At 40.1% G+C, this 18,139-nt stretch overlaps 2 protein-coding genes across 18 annotated transcripts in view; both read right to left on the bottom strand.

Moving 5' to 3' along the window:
- Window positions 1-18,139, bottom strand: part of NRG1 (neuregulin 1) — a 222,454-nt gene that overhangs the window by 120,946 nt on the left and 83,369 nt on the right. For 8 of the 17 annotated variants that reach the window (XM_053900933.1, XM_019466859.2, XM_053900937.1 and 5 more), the window contains exon 1: window positions 1,529-2,477. The exons of 8 other annotated variants lie outside the window; for them this stretch is intronic. In XM_053900933.1, coding sequence (XP_053756908.1) covers window positions 1,529-2,195 — 667 coding nt within the window. In that variant the 5' untranslated portion in view covers window positions 2,196-2,477. Of the gene's footprint in view, window positions 1-653; window positions 703-1,528; window positions 2,478-18,139 lie in introns of those variants that run through there. One more of the 17 variants, XM_053900945.1, reaches the window with a different exon arrangement.
- On the bottom strand, window positions 2,471-3,197 carry LOC128776504 (uncharacterized). The gene has a single exon (XM_053900946.1). It carries the CDS (start codon window positions 2,704-2,706, stop codon window positions 2,518-2,520), a length of 189 nt encoding a protein of 62 aa, XP_053756921.1. The 5' UTR covers window positions 2,707-3,197; the 3' UTR covers window positions 2,471-2,517.

The following is an 18,139-nucleotide window of genomic DNA, read 5'->3' as shown; positions in this document are numbered from 1 at the left end:
AGAGGCGGTGAATGCAGTGATGTCTGTCAGACCTTTAATGATGCTTCAGGGATTTGATAAAGACACAGAGCAGTGTCTGCAGAAAGGAGGTTCTTTACTAATTACACCTGAAAAACAAGCCTCTCTCTCTTCTTCTTCTTCTTCTTTTTTAAAATCTTTGCCAGCAATTTCTGCTGTGTGTGAAATGAAATGATCTTGAATCACAAGCAGATCAAGTTTTCTGTGTTTCTATACCACACGGCTCTACCCCACACAGAACATCATGTCTGGAAAAGACATTCTTTATTCTTCCTTACCACCCAGAGGGGAACCGAAGGGGTGAGGATTTCATCGCAGAACCCTCACCCTCAACTCTTAAGAGATTTTACACACGTTATTAAGGACTGGATTCTCTTGTCTTTTACTTTATTCCACGAAGGACATATTCAGCCAGTGGTAAAAAGTGGCAGAAGGCAGAGAAACAAAAATAAATCAGAAACATTTATAAAAAGAAGCCAGAGGCCACTCCTCCCTTCTCTACTGACGTGGGGAACAACCTGACTAGTCATGGTTTCTGCCTTGTCAACTTTCCATTGTAAGCATTGCAGTGACCCAGTACGAACAGCAGCACATTGTTCTGTATCGTTTTAAGAGCGTGGGCTCTCTTCACTCACAGGTTATTAAACTGCACTGCTCCGGTCTGACGGGCAAAAAAAGACACGTCTGAAAAAAAAAAAACGATGTACCTTACTAATGGATCTTGTACTTTTTAATGACTGCCAAGGAAGCTATTTAAACATTTGATTACAGAAGACAAAACTAATTTGGGGAAATCCTTTCATGTGGCATCGTACTGCGCCCTGAATAAAATAAAGCTGTCCCTCGTAAGTGTTCGGTAGCCGAAACTACAATCTGGGCAGGACGGCAATCGCCTGCCACTGGTGAGGGGTGAGCACTGTAAATGCGCTATCAGCAAGAACCAATTAAGACAGAAACGTGGTGAGAGCAGAGAGCAGTTAAGGGAGCAGGAAGAAGGCATGGAGGCAGATAACAGGCAGTGTGGGACCGCTGCGTGGCAGAGGGCACCCGAAAGGTGAGGAGAGGTGATGGAAATCCACACGGGAGAAGGACAGACACAGAACCACCCTCGCTGCTCTATGGAAGTCACATTTATAGTTTTGTTTTGTTTTGTTTTGTTTTTAAAAAGGATGCTCTGTCTGATGTGTTCACTTTTAAAAGTGTTAGAAATCAACTGAATTGCAATTAAATTCAAGCATGACTCCCAGATGCTGAAGTTTTGGGTCCCCCACCCCAGACCGAACAGCCTGGCTGGAGGGAACACTGTTTCATACCAGCAGTTTGCAAGATCGTTTTACTCATCTCTTCAACGCCACCCCAAGCGCTCCAGTCACATGATGTGCTTAAACAAAACCATGCAATTAAAATAGAACAAGACAAGGAAACAGCTCCATGCTCAAGAGAACGCCTTTTAGCGCCTCAAGCCCACCCCTTTCCATGATTCATCATCATCATCTCTCTCTCTACTTACAAAGTTTAGGAGCAGTTTGGAGATTAGTTTCTGTTGTTTGTGGCTGAGTTGCTGACTTGGGTGTTCTCACCTCAGGGTTCCGAGTGGGGAAAGGGAAGGATGCTGCAGTGGACGGCAGGAAAGAAAAAGCAAAAATACGATTCTTCGGGGTCGGGACCGCTGAAGGTTCAGAGGACACAACGGCATTGTCAACTTGCACTGTAACTTGAACCTCAGTTTCAGATTGAGCCCTAGAGACAGGTGAAGTGTATGCCTCAGATGCTACCCACACAGCTGAGGCAGCGGTTGGATCCAGAGAAATAATAGGGTCCTGGCCTAACCCCCCAGGGTCAAGGTGAGTAGGAGAGTCATACTCAAATATCTTGTCCACAAATACCCACTTGAGGCCAGCAATGCAGAGGCAGAGGCTGACTAGGCAAGCCAGAATGGGGACAATGCAGATTTTCTCCGAGTTGAGGCAACCTCTCAGGCGCTCAGCTTCCAGGCAGACACAGCAGGGAGCTGCCAGGCCCATGAGTCCGGAGGTTCGCCCATCTTCAGTCTGGGTCTCTGGCATGTCTTCTGCTGCCGGAAGCCCGTCAAGAGATGGGTCTGCACTCAGCTGAGTGGAGGGGCTGGAGGACCTCTCGGCGGCTCCCTCGGACATGTCTGGGGAATAAATCTCCATCGGCTCACCTCCAGAAGGCCTGGCCTCTCTCACGGTCCATTACCATGCAGAGCTCCCCCCAACCAAATGAGACAGCATCTTACAGGGGGAAATCGATAAGTCTTCCAAGTCCAAGGCCATTATCAAAAGCAAGAGGAGTTCAGGAGGGAGGAAGGAAAAAAAAGCCTCTAGCAACTACCAAATGAAAGTATACTGTAATTCTTTACTGCTGTTTCCGGGTTACTTTTGCAGTTCTTTCAAATGCTTCTCCAAACCATCCCGGCTGGTCAAGAGGGTGGGGGGGGGGGGAGGCAAAATAGAAACCGAGCTGATCGTTGGTCAGTTAAGTAAACCAGTAGCCCAAACTGAAAGGCATGTTTCTCACCTCGAGCATCTGAAGCTGGTGTCTGCTTAGATGGAGAAAACAACTGTCATGCAGGAGAAGTAAAAGCAAAAGCAGGACCAGAGGTGGCGGCGGAGGCGGCAGCAGCGGCGGCGGCAGGAGAGGCAGCAGTGAGAGTAGCAACAGCATCCTGTTGTGTTAACGCGAAGGCTGAAAGAGGCTGAATCATTACACAGCAGCAGGTGCCTGCCCCGGGAGCATCACTGCAAACAGTATCATCACACAGGGATCCGAAGGGAAGAGTGCGGCCCGGAGGGGCGGTGACTCCCCTCCCCGCCCTGCCTCCGCCCCCACCCCCCCAACCACTCCTCTTTGTCCTTCTTGAGCGCTCATTCACTTTCTTCCCCTGCAGCTCTGCCCGGCTTCATAGTCTCTTTCTCTTCCTTTCCCCTCCTCATCCAAAGACGTTCTGTCTCTCTGTCTCTCTCTTTTTCTTCCCTCCTCCCTCTGTCCGCACTCCAGAGCTGCTGGCTGGTCTGAGTAAAATCAGTATACCCAGCGACGCAGGACTGCCAGTGACTTCCTATTTTATCCAATTAGAAGGAATAAAGGCCATCAAATCAAAGAGAAGCAGGCAGGCACCAGTTAAGCTCAGTCCCCATGGCCCCCACCCCCTTTCTTCCCTTTCTCTTTTTCTCTCCACAAAAGCAGCCCCAGTTTTCCACCCCCACCTTGCTTGCTTCTGGTCTTGCCGGCTCTCTTTCCTTCACCCACTGTGGGGTCAGAAAAAGCCAGCGATCGATGCTAGCAATCTAACAAAGCTGGGATGGGGCGGGGGATGTAGGTGGGACCTTATGGGTTGGACCTGAGGCTTGGCAAAGTCTGATATCTGATTCCTCCCTAGAGAGGTAAGCTTTTCAACAGCAATTTCTTCTTGCCTGCCGCTGAGAGAGAGCATTCCTTCCCCTGCCCTCTAATAAGTTTTGTTCACCAAGAGGACTGTTATTACCTGATTTTCAACCAACAGTCAGAACGTGTTTTTTTCGAACCTTGGACAGCTCTGCCTTCAGCCCTTTTGGCGATGATTGTGTAAGACTGCAATGCCCAGGGTGAAGTGCTGAGCCTATGCTGAAGGAGGGGTGGGAGGGAAGGGGAGAGGTGTTCATGGATCCCCACTCCGGTCCCATTTGAATTTCCATTTCCTCTTTCCACCCACAGCAGTCCTAGACTAATGTCAAGCTAATAAGAAACACTGGTAAATAGCGCTATGAAGGGAGCAAAAGGCTACCACTTTGTTTTGAAATTAGCCTTCACGGTGACTCCACACTGCAGAGGTCTGAATTCCCCAGGAGCTGTAATATATACCACATGTCCTCTGCGAGAACCACACTGCGAGTATTAAGAAGAGTTTTCCAGAAGAGCATGCCTTTGGGTTAGGTCTCAATAGCTTTACCTTACAGATAGTTTCAATGCTGATTTTGCCCCCCTTTTAAAACAGCAGCCGTTAAAAGACTGGAAGAAATGCCGTCTTTAACAGACAGCACGGGATTCCCTGAACCTCCCTCCTGTTCTTGCACTATATGCATCTAAGCCCTTAGTCCATGCTTTACCATGACTGGACACCCAAATGGTTTCCAAGGAACCATTCTGCTCACCTATGTCAATGGGAGTCTTAAAAACGCTCTCTAAATCTATACTACATAGCCATCATATGAGTCCCAGCAGCAATAAATTTGGAGCTCAAGTCCTGGGAAATCCTGCTTTAAGCACATTAAAGTTTGTATAACACGTGCTCGCTTCGGCAGCACATATACTAAAGTTTGTATAACACAATCTCCACCGCTTTGAAATATTTTTAAGCTTTAAGTGGGCAAGCGAGAAGAATATTATCACATCAAAATAACATCGGTCCATAATTATAAGTGATTTAAAGGATATTAACTCTCAAAACGTGTTTGCAGTACTATAACTAACAACAACTACAAAAGCCTGAACCAACTGGCCTAATTGCGATTATGACTGTGACAAGCTGATGGGCAAAATGACTTATCCTCCACATAACCTGCACTTATATACCAGTAAGCAATATTTTAAAATAAGAATAGTTAAAATAAGATCCTGTGCCTAACTTTCTGGCTTTAGCCATTTGATTTTAAAGCAGTGAGAGTTTTCTGAAAGATTTTAGCAACGGACATGATATTTCATATCATGGAAAATCTATGGGGAAGCCTTTACAGTATTCATACTGAGAGGTATTCACATTTTGATTGCCAACATTCACGTGAATGTTCAGAACCAATATAAGCAAGTAAGTGTTTACACTAAATTAGGGTAATTTGTAATTACTTTAGAGATTACCCAGTTTAAAAACACGGTACCTAACTCCTCACTTTTGCCCCAAACCAATACCACACTCCAGTATAATACACTGGCACTTCATTCACAATTACCATCTCAGTTTCAAAACTCAAAATGGGGTTCCAGCAGCCCAAGCCAGGCAGGTAAGAGAAGACGCCAAGAATGGGAACCCAGAGTGAAGAAAAGTGGTCCTCAGCTTACACCAATAACAACTACCCACTTCACCTTAATCACTGAGAACAAACATATTCCGCCGACAAAGAAATTACTGGGCGCTGCTCTAATTGTCATCTTAAAGACCCTTAGAAAGGAAAACAACATATCACACCAAGGCTAGAACAAAACAGCAGAAACAAAATCCTGTGGGCTGCCACAACTGTCTTTTCCCCGGGGCTATTCAAATCTGTAAGATGTGTACGTGTCCTCCCTGGAGATGTATTCCATGAGCCCTGTGGCACCTCGAAGCTAAGATCAGCTTGCCGAAAGCCAGCATCCTGTAGAGTTCTTTCCCACCAAATCAGAAGGTGAATGTAATTGAGGAAAGGGGGTTGAGGACATAAAGAAAAAAAAAAAAAGGAGAGAGAGAATTCTTCATGAGTTCTCCCCTTGAGAGTAGGAACCAAAAGTTGCCCTTATCCCTTAACCAAATCCCCTATGGAAATAAAGAAGTGAGAAAGGGTGCTGTGGATGGGTAAGGGATCGGAATTTCCTTTGGATGAAACATGCCTGTCTGTAGGAAGAATTGCAAGGATATGTCGCGTTAACCCTCTAGACTCCACCCCAATAAAGCCCAGGAACACCCACATCTCTGCGTCCTCTTAAAAAAATGAAAAAGAGCAGATTTTTGCTACCTTTCAAAAACCACATTACCACCTCCTTCATCACAACAACAGCTACATTTAAGGAGCTCTGCCTTTGTGCCAGGCACTGAGCTAGGTTCTTAACATATATTATTTCTTGTCTTCACTAATCCCGTACAGTACGTATCATCTTCAAAATAGAGACCTACTCAGGCAGCTTAGGTAACTTAGCCACGGACGTAAAGCTATTAAGTGATAGGGCCAAGATTTGAACAAAAGTCTGACTCATGCTGTTTCTGCTGAAAAATACCACTTTTCTTTTTAATCACAATAATGCATCTCAATATGTATTGCTTACCCATCACTTCAATGGGAGAATAAACAGACCAGAAAGTGTAATAATGAAAAAGGCTCAGTACCTTAATGTGGTTTGTAAACAAACTTAAAGGTGCCTAGTTTCCAAAATAAGAGCTTTCCAAAATTTTGCCTAGTGATATCTAGAACTTGTAAGGATTAAGCATAGGCTATTTAGGGATGGCTGGGTGGCTTACTCGGTGAAACAGCCAACTCTCGGTTTCAGCTCAGGTCATGCATGATCTTGTGGTTTGTGAGTTTGAGCCCTGCATCAGGCTCTGTGCTGTCACTGCGAGCCTGCTTGGGATTCTCTCTCTCCTTCCCTCCTGCACTCTTTCAATTTTTGTCTCAAAATAAACAAACAAACAAAAAGCATAGGCTAATTAAATGCTACCTATTTATAATTTCAATTGAATGAGATCTTCCACAGTCTCAGTTCCAGAATTTTCTCTGGAAAGCTTTTCAATTATATGCTTCTGTGAAACAAATTGCCCTGAAATAGCTTAAAGCAATCACTGCTGTATTCTGTCTCCCTAATCTGCGGGTTGACTGGGTTCGGCTGAGTGGTTCTTCTGCTGCACTTGATGTCAGCCGGGGCTGCAATCAGCTAGGATACAACTGAGCTGAAACACTGAGGATGGCACTCACGTGACGGGGAGTCGATGCCAGGTGTCAGCTGGGAGCTCGGCGGGGACTGTGGAAGGGTGCACCAACATGTGGCCTCTCTGTGAAGCTTGGGCTTCTCACAGCATGGCTGGGTTCTGAGCAGAAGCATCCCAAGAGGGAAGAAGCCCAAGCATCCAGCCCTCCTGAGGCTTGAATGTGGAGGCTGCATGGGTCATTTCCATTGCATCCTACTGGTTAAGCCGTCACGGCACCAGCTGACATTCAAGAACTGGGGAAATAGGTCTTGACTGGGGACAGTGACAAAGAACTTGCAGCCATTATTAATCCACCGCAGAAGATAAGGAAGTAAATGTTAGTAAGTCGACCTGGGTCACGAGGGGACAGTAATACAGAACGGGATTTGGCAGAACAATATCAAAATACACTTGTATTTCTGATCCATTTTCACACTATTCCAGCTTCTGTCTAAGCTTGCTTCAATGAAGAAAAAAAATCCTATTATATCATCAAATGTATTCAAATTCCTCTGCTACTTCAATTCAAGCTAGGTTATTGGGTGCAGCATTTATTTTAGTTATTTTATTATCAGAAGTATTTAGCACAGCTCCAGCAGATGAAAGAGGATGGCAAATGCCAGTTCGCTTTTGACCATATAACCCAAACTTATTCTCTCTTTTTTTCCCCTGTATTTTGACTCTTTCTATCTCTGAAAAAGCTTATTCTTGCTCCTAAATTTTAGGGCTAAAAAAGTAGAGTTTACTTTGTGGTATCTCCATATTACAGTCACCGCAGAGGACTACAGATAAAACATAATGATTTATGTATTTGCTAATGAATTATGAAATCACATTTTAAAAAAATTTTTTAAATGTTTGTTTTTGAGAGAGAGAGAGAGAGAGAGAGAGAGAGAGAGCGAGCGCAGGCACATGAGTGGAGGAGGGGCAGAGAGAGAGGGAGACACAGAGAAATCTGAAGCAGGCTCCAGGCTCCCAGCTGTCAGCACAGAGCCTGACGCGGGGCTCGAACTCAGGAACCGCAAGATCGTGACCTGAGCTGAAGTTGGATACCTAACTGACTGAGCTACTCAGGTAACCCTGAAATCACAGTTTTCATAAGAAAGCTTCATGTTCCAAAGGTGATCTTTAAAACTCACTTCCTTCCATGAGAGGACAAAGCACTCAAATGCCTCTGTCAGCCTCTTCCCACTCATTTGAAAGTCACTCGCCAAGGGGCCGCAGCTACTCCACGGAGCCTTCCATGCTTCCACGTCATGGACCCAGCACTTCCTTATCTGTACCACCTACTGGGGCACATCTTCACAGTCCGTTCTATTATTTAACTATGTCATGTATATAGGACGAAAGAACTCAATTTCTTTGAAGACCAGGTCTCTCACTATCTGGCTTCCATTCAGTACATAATTTTGTTTGGTTTTATTTTTAATTGAAATTGAATTATACAGATAATGGCACCTCTAATAAACTAGCAAGCTTTTTCATTCTACCCTCTAAACTCTTGTACATTTTTTCAGATCTTTGAGTGTCCAGTACAGGCACATCCTTATCAAATTTTTCTGATTGTTCCTAAATATGCCTCTTGTGAATTTATCTTATTCTAGGGAAACTCCATTACCACAACTATACTTAACTCTTCACCACCACAGATCCTTTCAGTGGATGGAAAGCTGGGAATAAACTAAATTTTAACTGTTTTTCCTGTAATTCTTTTCTCTTCAACTCAACAGAAACGTTCTCTGAGGGCAAACCAAATTCATGTACTATCTGATGTTCTTTTACATTATTATATTACATATACATATGTATATATATACACATACACAAACATATATAATGTAGATGTTCTTCTACCTTATTCATAAATGCTAAATATGAAACTCATTCTACCTTACTGGGCAGGTATTATCTCCCCACTTTGTAGGTGAGTGAAGACTCATTATACTTTACTCTCACCCAGTGAAAATTTTCTCAGAGAAGACAACTTAATTTTAAGAATTATTTTGTGAGATGCTGTATCAAACATTTGATGTGGACTGTGGATCTGTGTTTTCATTTTTTTAAATGTTTATTTATTTATTTTGAGAGAGAGACAGAGAGCTTGAGTGGAAGAGGGACAGAGAGACACACACACAGAATTCGAAGCAGGCTGTAGACTTTGAGTTGTCAGCACAGAGCCTGACGCAGGGCTCAAACCCATGAATTGAGAGATCATGACCTGAGCTGAAGTCAGATGCTTAATCAACTGAGCCACACAGGCACCCCTCTGCGTTCTCGTTTTGTAATGAGGCGATCATATCATTCTGGCACATTTTGTTCTTTATGAGTTTAGATCCTCCCTAGCTCAAGATATAGTACAGGGCCTCAAAGATGAGGATGTGAAAATTTTATATAGAAAGGTTATCTTTATTAAATATGATACTTATAATAAGTTTTCTTTACTTTGAGAGGGACTATGAATTTCTCACTCCCTGTAAGTAAAATCATTAGTCATATACAAACACAGTTTATTTTATTTTTAGTTTTACAAGTCACCGTTCTTGTAAAATTACCCTGGACATGTTCTGGAAGCAGAGGAGATGGTTGCACAACGTTGTGATAAATACTAATGAATTTCTCACATTAAAATAGTCAGTTTTATGTTATGTGAATTCCAACTCAGTAAAAAAGATAAAAATAAAAAGACTCTGGACACTCATCATGGTTTCAACTTTTCCAACATTTAATTTTAAAAGGAAAAGATGTTCTATCTGACCAGTGTTACTAGTGGACTACACTAAAATAATGAGACTTTGGTACATTTAGGTTGCCCTTTCTTCTACAAAATCTCAGTAGATCACATGGCATTAAATCTTTGACAGTTATTAATTAACTATGAACTCTGAATTTATGTCAGTGATGCAATCCCAAGGAACTCAGAAGCATGAATAAAGCTATAATAAATTGACGTGTCATTGAGCTCTACAATTCAAAAGACATTTTAGGAGAAAATGAGCAAGGGCTTCTAACTCGATCTCATTTTATATACCTAAAATATTATTTCTCATTGTTCAACTCCATCCCATCCCACTGTTCAACTCCATCCCATCCCATTTTTTAGAATATACTAGAAATATGAGCAAAGGTTGGGGTGGGGAAAGTGGCAGTTATTCTGAATCATCTGTATTTTCTACGCAGTGTGCTTTGTTAGGAAACGTGTGATGAACTCACCACTTGAATGTAAATTCCACAAGGGCAAGTATTTGTGTCTGTTTTTATCACTATATTCTTACTTCCTAGAGCATGCCTGGCACACAGAAGGCATTAAGTGTTGTTGAATAAACGCAGCAATATGGAAACTCTACTAAAAAGAGATGAACAAAGTGTGGGAAAACATCTTAGAGGCATGGGTACTCCAGATAAGAGTTGTACTTGTGTGAATAAATGCAAATAATGTTAAAGTACTCGTGTGTGTGTGTGTGTGTAATAAAAAGAAGGAAAATTATAGTGACTACTCTGATATTATGTGGACGGTCATTCATAATATTTACTAAAGCTATATATGTTGGATTAGTTACCTTGAACAAATATCTTTGTTTCATTAATATTCACTACCTATAAGTTAAGATCACATCACAGAGCACCACAGCTAAGAGATAATTTTTGTTTGTTTTATCCACAAGTCTTATGACAAATGTAACAAAAATACAAGAGATAATCTGCATTTTATGAGTATGGACATGTATAATTTATTTAAAGAAAATAATAAAGGCTATACTTCATTGCAGTAAGAGAAATTAAACATAAGGAAGAAACATCTCTGATAATCAATGCTAGTTTAATACAAAGTAAAGTTTCAAAAATGGAAGTAATTAAACTTGATTCATATTTAGTCACTAGCTATTTCTTCAGTTTCTTGTCAGCTGACTCTATAATCCCCAAATCAATCCAGAAATTCAGTGTATAGCACAACAAAACATTTCTACAAATGCTCTGGAATTTGTTACTTTGATTTTTCAATCTTCTGCTTCAGACAGAACCCGTTGGGCATGAAATGGTCCACAAATGAAGGAAGTTATGAATTACTTATAAGAGAGTACCATCTACTCAAGAGACTCGGAAACGTCTTTAAAGCCTTATACAAAATAAACCCTCAAAACACACCTGGAATCAAGGAAGCCTGGGGGAAGGGAATTACCTGAAGTGTCCTACTTTTAAATATAGTCTAAATTTGAAAATCTGAGAAGAGTTCATCCAGAGGAAACATTTTAGAATATACATTTTCCTTGGAGTCTACATAGTTCTATCTCCTTGTTGCTGATCAAAATGAAAATACAAAGCTGCACCAAAGGAAAAAAAGGGAGGAATAAAAATATACGTAGTTTCCAGAACTGATTTGGCATTCTGAGTGAACCACCTAACTGGCAATACAGTTGTAAGGTCATAAGCCTTATAACGCTCATAGGAGTAGAAGTATCCTATTTAAAATCAAATGCCAGCCTCGTATTTTTCTGCTGCTTCTCTGTCCAAGGGGTGGACATTTTTTCTGCATTGTTATAGTTCTTATTACTTTAAAAATATGAATTTAACAGTCATAAGATAAAAATATCTTGTCATTTGACCTCCAATTCAAACTCAGCTATCATAAATCACACAATATGTTGCTAGGTCGAGATCTGTTTAAGAATGACTTGTTTCTTCTTCCTATTTCAGAAACTACATGGAGTGAAAGGATTTAGGCTTCCTACAAAGATGAACTGTAATTCCAAGAATAATTAGATCTAAATTTTACTTTTACTGATTGTTGGAGCCGGAATAGGATTTACCCATGAATTTTGTTTTCTACCAGAAGAAAAAAGGTCCAAGGAAGTTAAAAATCATCATCATCATCATCCTCATCGTCATCTTCCTGGAGTCACACCAAAATTAATTTCAGAGTCAAGACTAAATTCAGGACTAATGTTCCTCCCCTTTCAACTCATTTCTACAAAGGAAAGCTCTCTAGTGAAGTACTGTCAAAGACGATACAAAGAGTAGAATGTACGTTCTGTCACTACTGCCATGGATTATCTCTACAGGAATATCTCACTTTGAGCCTTCACTGTGACTGCTTCTACTTAAAAGTTACTTTTCTTGGGGCACCTGGGTGGCTCAGTTGGTTAAGCGTCCGACTTCGGCTCAGGTCACGATCTCGTGGTCTGTGAGTTCGAGCCCCGCGTCGGGCTCTGTGCTGACCGCTCAGAGCCTGGAGCCTGTTTCAGATTCTGTGTCTCCCTCTCTCTCTGACCCTCCCCCATTCATGCTCTGTCTCTCTCTGTCTCAAAAATAAATAAACATTAAAAAAATTTTTTTAAAAAGTTACTTTTCTTGAATGCTCCCATGACCACTTTTGGTCACAACTCTGCTGAATATTCAGGCTCTCTTTCTGAAACTTATCTCAGAGACCAACATTTATATTCCCACTATTTACTCAACCTCATTTTATCACACTAAGAGGACACACAGACTTTGTGCTGTGGAGCCCAACAGCTTTCATTGAGGATAGGCTGGAGATAAGAAATTAGTTTAACAATGGAAACATTACACCCGAGCTTTATGCTTACTTGGAAAGGTACAGAAGAGACCCACTAGCGGGTGGAAGGGAGCTTATCTTGAGGTAAGGAGACTGTCATGTCAAAATAGGGATCAGCCTACTATTATTGCAATGGTTCAAAAATATATGATACCAAGATTACCAATATTTGAGAACTGGTGAGGCAGGGTTATGTCCTCTTTTAATCTGGAGAATCAGAAGGCTGGGACAGGGAAGGAATGACTGTCAGGAAGAGGAGAAAGAAGGCTGTTGATAATGGAGTTAAATCCTGAAACATGATGCCTAGAAAATCCCAGCTCCAAATATGATGACTCATTCCAGAGAAACCTAAATTCTGTTTGTTGGCAATAGTTACAAGCAGAGAGGGAGGGAGGCAAACCATAAGAGACTCTTAAATACAGAGAACAAACTGAGTGTTGATTTGGGGTGGGGAGTGTGGGGGAGGGGGAAAATGGGTTATGGGCATTGAGGAGGGCACTTGTTGGGTGAGCACTGGATGTTGTATGTAAGTGATGAATCATGGGAATCTACGCCCAAAACCAAGAGCACACTGTACATACTGTATGTTAGCCAACTTGACAATAAATTATATTAAATAAGTAAATAAATAAATAAATAAATAAAATTTAAGTTTAGTTAAATAAATAAGTAAATAGATACAATTTAAGTTTGTTTTAAAAAATAAAATAAAATATTTACAGAAAAAAATAAATTGTTGGCATAATCCATCACTTACATATTCTTTTAAAGACTGTAATGAAACATATACGTCAGGCATACTGGGATATGTGGGAATAAAATACAGGCAGGTATGCAACTTACTTGAAAAGGCATCAAAAATAAGAGTGGGTAGAGAGGTCAAATGGGCATTTGATAAAGCAAATACAGCAAATGTTAACTGTAAAATCTAGACAGTGGGCATAAGTTGTTCACAGTACATTAAACTTTTCTGTATGTTTGGAAATTCTGTAATAAAATGCTGGAAAAAATATTTTTGAAGATTTTTTTTCATAACTATTTCTGGCCACAACATATGACAGAGAACTCATCTTAATTTCCTGTCATAAGTTTTATTACAAAAACTCTGTAGTCTATGCCAAACAAACAAAACAATCAACCAATTCCACATTCATTAACCTGTATTTGTTCACTTCCTCCACTGCATGCACCCTTCCCACCCATGTTCCCCTACTACCCTCACTTTAAGGAACTGACTTTTAAAATGAATTTCAGGGGGGCGCCTGGGTGGCTCAGTCGGTTAAGTGTCCGACTTCAGCTCAGGTCATGATCTCGCACTCCGTGAGTTCAAGCCCCACATCGGGCTCTGTGCTGACAGCTCAGAGCCTGGAGCCTGTTTCGGATTCTGTGTCTCCCTCTCTCTCTGACCCTCCCCTGTTCATGCTCTGACTCTCTCTGTCTCAAAAATAAATAAATGTTAAAAAAAAAATTTTTTTTTAATAAAAAATAAAAATAAATAAATAAAAAAAAATAAAATGAATTTCAGGGGTGCCTGGGTGGCTCAGTCGGTTGGGTATCTAACTCTCGGTTTTGGCTCAAGTCATGGTCTCGCAGTTGGTAAATTTGAGCCCCACATCGGGCTCTTACACTGACAGTGCAGAGCCTGCTTGGGATTCTCTCCCTCTCCCTCTGCCCCTTCCACCCTCTCTCTATCTCAGAATAAATAAATAAATGAACTTAAAACTATATATTAAAAAAACAACATGAATTTCAAAATTATATCAGAAATACAAGATTCATATGACTTTAACTATTAGATAATGGCAATGAAGCATCTTTATATAAATAAACCATTAGTTGCTGCAGAAAAATCTAAGAGCTTTTCTTGACCCCTCCCCCACACCATTTCTTTATTGAGAAGGAATTTTTCCTAATGCCATACTTCAGTCACTAGGGAACTGGAACATCTATGAATAATGTGAAGAGGGAAATTACAAAGTTCACTTTACTGACAATCAGAAAGGTTAGACAGTAGCTTCATTTTATTGGAAAAATAGAAACAGAATCCTTTAATTGCTGATGACACTTGCATCTGAGCATATCGTTTTCAACGGTCAACTGGTCAGGGGACACTATAAGGCCAAGGGCTCTGATGTGCAAGTTGGGCTTCTCCACTGCTGTGTTTCCCACCCAGTTATGCATACAGTATTTTATAAAACTGTTAAATATTTATGATGCAGCACAAAGCCCCTCTAAAAGCATCTGTATTTAACTAAATCATGTCACTGACAGCAAGAGGCATGCAAGAGTAATTTAACCTAGCAGGAAAGTACTTCTTTTACATATCACTGCCGTGCAGAGGGTTTCAACCATATGCTGTTTCTACCCCCACATACCTCCCATAAGAAAGAAAAGGCTTTTAAAGAGGTTTCTCGAATGAAACATAAATCTTCTGAAGTGTTTCTCAAAAATTCTTCCCTGTGGCTTTGCCACGACTCTGTCACTAGAGGTGAGACAAATAACCTATCCTTTGGTTGAATCTCCTTGGCCCCAAGCTAAAATACCTGAATATAGCCCAATATTTACCTCTGTCATGCCCTTCCAAATGTTTACTACTATAGTCTACCAGTGACTATATCAAAGGCATCCAAAAGGTGTCCATGTACCACTGGATTTCCACTCCCATTCTTCCCTTTCACCCAAAAAGACTCCAGTGAAAAAGTTCTGCATGAGTATATCAAAAGTTAAATTATTCATAATCATTCACAGTCTTAAAACCAAAGAATCTACTGAGAGAAATGCTACTATTTTAGCAGTTTTCCAAGTTACCTAAGGTTATAGTGATGCAAATGAATAGCAGAGAGAAATTGCTGAAATTAAAAAAAAAAAAGTACAATGAGAAGGTAAGACATTTTTCGGCATCTGCTGGCTCAGAGCTAGCTGTACTCCCGGAGACAAGAGGTTTGAAAACAACCTCTGGCAAGGGAAAAAGTTGTGTCGAATGGGTACAAAAATAATTAGTTTAGTGACTTGTATGCTGTCAAAAACTCAGAGCTAAATGCTTGAGTTGTCCAACTGGAAATGAACTGATATTACTGTAATTCAGCCAACATATAGCAACTGATGAGAAGATTTGCTGTTCAGCATTTAAACCAACTTCTTTTCACAGTCTGGAAGGTAAAAATGGAAAAGCTCTGGATGATCTGCTTTTCAAAAGCAGTAGATTTCAGATTTTGAGGTCACTGTATCATATATGGTCAAAATGGCTACCATTTCTAAAGACCAAAGATATACGTTAATTGATCTTGCCATCTATCTGCCCATCCGTCCAAAAACTGTTCACTAAGTGGCTGGCTATGTCCTAGACATCGTGCTGGAGTTTACAGATGTGGAAGCAGGAAGGGAAAAGACATTCCGCCCTTCTCTGAAGTAGAAGGTGGGGTTGTCTGACGAGAGTGAAGCCATGATTCAAATTTTGAGAGTGGTAATGTCCGAGTTTCCATGGAAAATAGCAGAGAAAGCTGACTATGAGAAACAAAGGCAAGGCAGACATCATGGCAAGTAGCAGATCTATGCCAGTCCTTCCTTATTTATCATCCTCACTATCAGGATCCTTCTTTCTCCTCTTGAGAATTATATTTGGAAAGTGCGCCAATGAAAGAAGACTTAATAAAAGTCATCAATAACAGAAGAAATAACTTCTCTGCTGAGCCCTACCATCCTTGGACCCAAGCAAAACTGAAATTCGGGGAGGAAAGAGGAAGAGAAGAGAACAAGAACACAACAAGTATTTACTTCTCAGCTCAGGGCATCTTTTTCCAACAGCAGAATTTAATTTGCAACATTAGATGGTCCACTTAATCATGCTGTGTGGCTTAACTCTGGCCATGATAAGACCAACCCACTTAAATGATGTTACTGGTAACTACATGAGTCAAAAAGCTTTAACCTGCTTAACAGTGTGATGCCCCTCTGTTGCATATTTCTGCTGATACAAACATGATCACTGAGGGAAGAAGATGCACCCTAAACCTGGACTTTTAGCAGGAAAATTTAATTTCTCTATTTCAATTGCTTTTTTAAAAAATTAAGACAGTATTTGAAAACATTGTGCAATTACAGCAAGTAAAAATTATTCATATTAATGTGAAAAGGGAAGATTTGGTCTCCAGTTAATGCCTCTTCTGCTACAAGCTTTACAATTTTTTTCCCAACGTCCAAAAATGTGCCTTTTGTCAGTTTTTCCATATACATCCTACCTTCATCTTGTCCTTGCTGCCTTTGGTAGCTTCATTCATTCACTCATTCATTCAGTAATTATTTGGTAAGTGCCTAATATGTGCCAGCCCTACCTAAGACTACGAGAATAAAGGAAAGAGATTGCAATGGTTCCTGCTTTCACGGTGTCACATTCTAGGGGAGGACTTAGTTTTCCTAACCTCAGTCTGGCACAAATGCAAATATTTCAGAAGTGAGAGTCCACGCCTTCTCATGGATTCTATATGTACAGTAGACATGTTGTGGAAACACTGTTTATTGTACGTGCATGTCCAAGTATCTGAGGTTGTTTTCACTCAGGATCGAGTTATGAAAGTATTTCTTTCCGATAGTGTTTTGACTAATGATAAAAGAAGAATCCAGAGATCCATTCCAGAAATCACCATGCCTAAGCAAGAAGCCTTTGGATTATTGGACAATTAGAGACGGAAAAACTTAATCCATCTATTTCTACCCTCAGTATCTAAACAAAACACCCATCAAAACATACTGGGCTATAGTAGTTATTTGATGATGGGTTGATTTTTTAAAAAGTTATTGGCTTGATTGTTTTAGTGGGTGGATTAAAACACATAAATTGAATAAAATATTAATATATATTATTATTATCTTTTTGGGGAATTGAAGACTTATTTACCAGTCATGCCAATGCACAGTTTTAAAATAGGGTGGGCCAAATCTTCTGAACTAGTAAGGAAATGTTCTAATTACCCAGAAATCCTGACATTTCAAAATAGAAAAAAATTATACTAAAACCAAAGAGAAAACATTATATTACAATACATACAGATACAGATCTGACGATTTAGTTTAAAACTTGGTTGGTTGTAGAAACTAGGTTAATCAATAAGGAAGTTTAACATGATTCAAAGAAATAAATATTAAACATTTTGACTAATATTAGTTCTGATATCTCCCTAGGCTCTGCAAAATCACTGACATGGCAAAAGCTAAAGATGACCAAAGTAATTGTCACTATTAGTTATAAGTCATCATATTCATAAATACATGAGCCGTTCAGACTTAAACTGATGGTAATTAAAGAAACCAACAATAAAATGAAGATTAACATCCTTTATCTACTTAGAAACATTTTTCCTTCTTTCAATTAATTCTCATGAGAATATACAAGGCTCTAGAGCAACCTGATTCTCATTCAAAATCTAAATCAACTTGAATTTTTTCATCCATACGACATAATTTTAATGCTGAACAGTCATTCGTCATTCGGTGAATGTTCAATGATAGCATGTTCAACAAAGAAAAGGATACGTATGGGGGTGGAACTTTGTTATTCTACATTAACATTGTCTGAGGGTGCATTTTAAAGAACATTGCTAAACAAGTTTTGCTTTTAAAAATTGAAAACTAAAAATTTCTCTTTTTTAAATACTAATATCTCTGTTGCTCAAAGTAAAACATTAATTTTTAAGAACATCAGTTTATAAACACTTTGAAGTTCAAAGTATGATATATATTACTTACTTTGCAATTAAGTCATCATCATAGTATTTTTCCTCCTTCATCCTAAATCCAGTGACATGTTATACTGTCAAGCTACCTGAAGGATTATATATTATCTTTAACCAATATCTCATTCTTGCTCTTAAGAGCAAGTGTGTGCACACCCAAAAAGTCAATGGATCCTGTGCAAAGTAAAA

Source organism: Panthera pardus, unplaced genomic scaffold (genome assembly GCF_024362965.1).
Source record: "Panthera pardus isolate Hobbes unplaced genomic scaffold, ASM2436296v1 HiC_scaffold_13, whole genome shotgun sequence".
Taxonomy (NCBI): Eukaryota; Metazoa; Chordata; class Mammalia; order Carnivora; family Felidae; genus Panthera; species Panthera pardus.
The sequence above is the reverse complement of the archived record's forward strand: the minus strand, read 5'-3'. Positions and strand labels throughout refer to the sequence as shown.

Bases quoted from the DNA above. Each gene is read 5' to 3' on its own strand.
- LOC128776504 (XM_053900946.1), bottom strand. From the start codon at position 2,706: ATGCTGTTGCTACTCTCACTGCTGCCTCTCCTGCCGCCGCCGCTGCTG.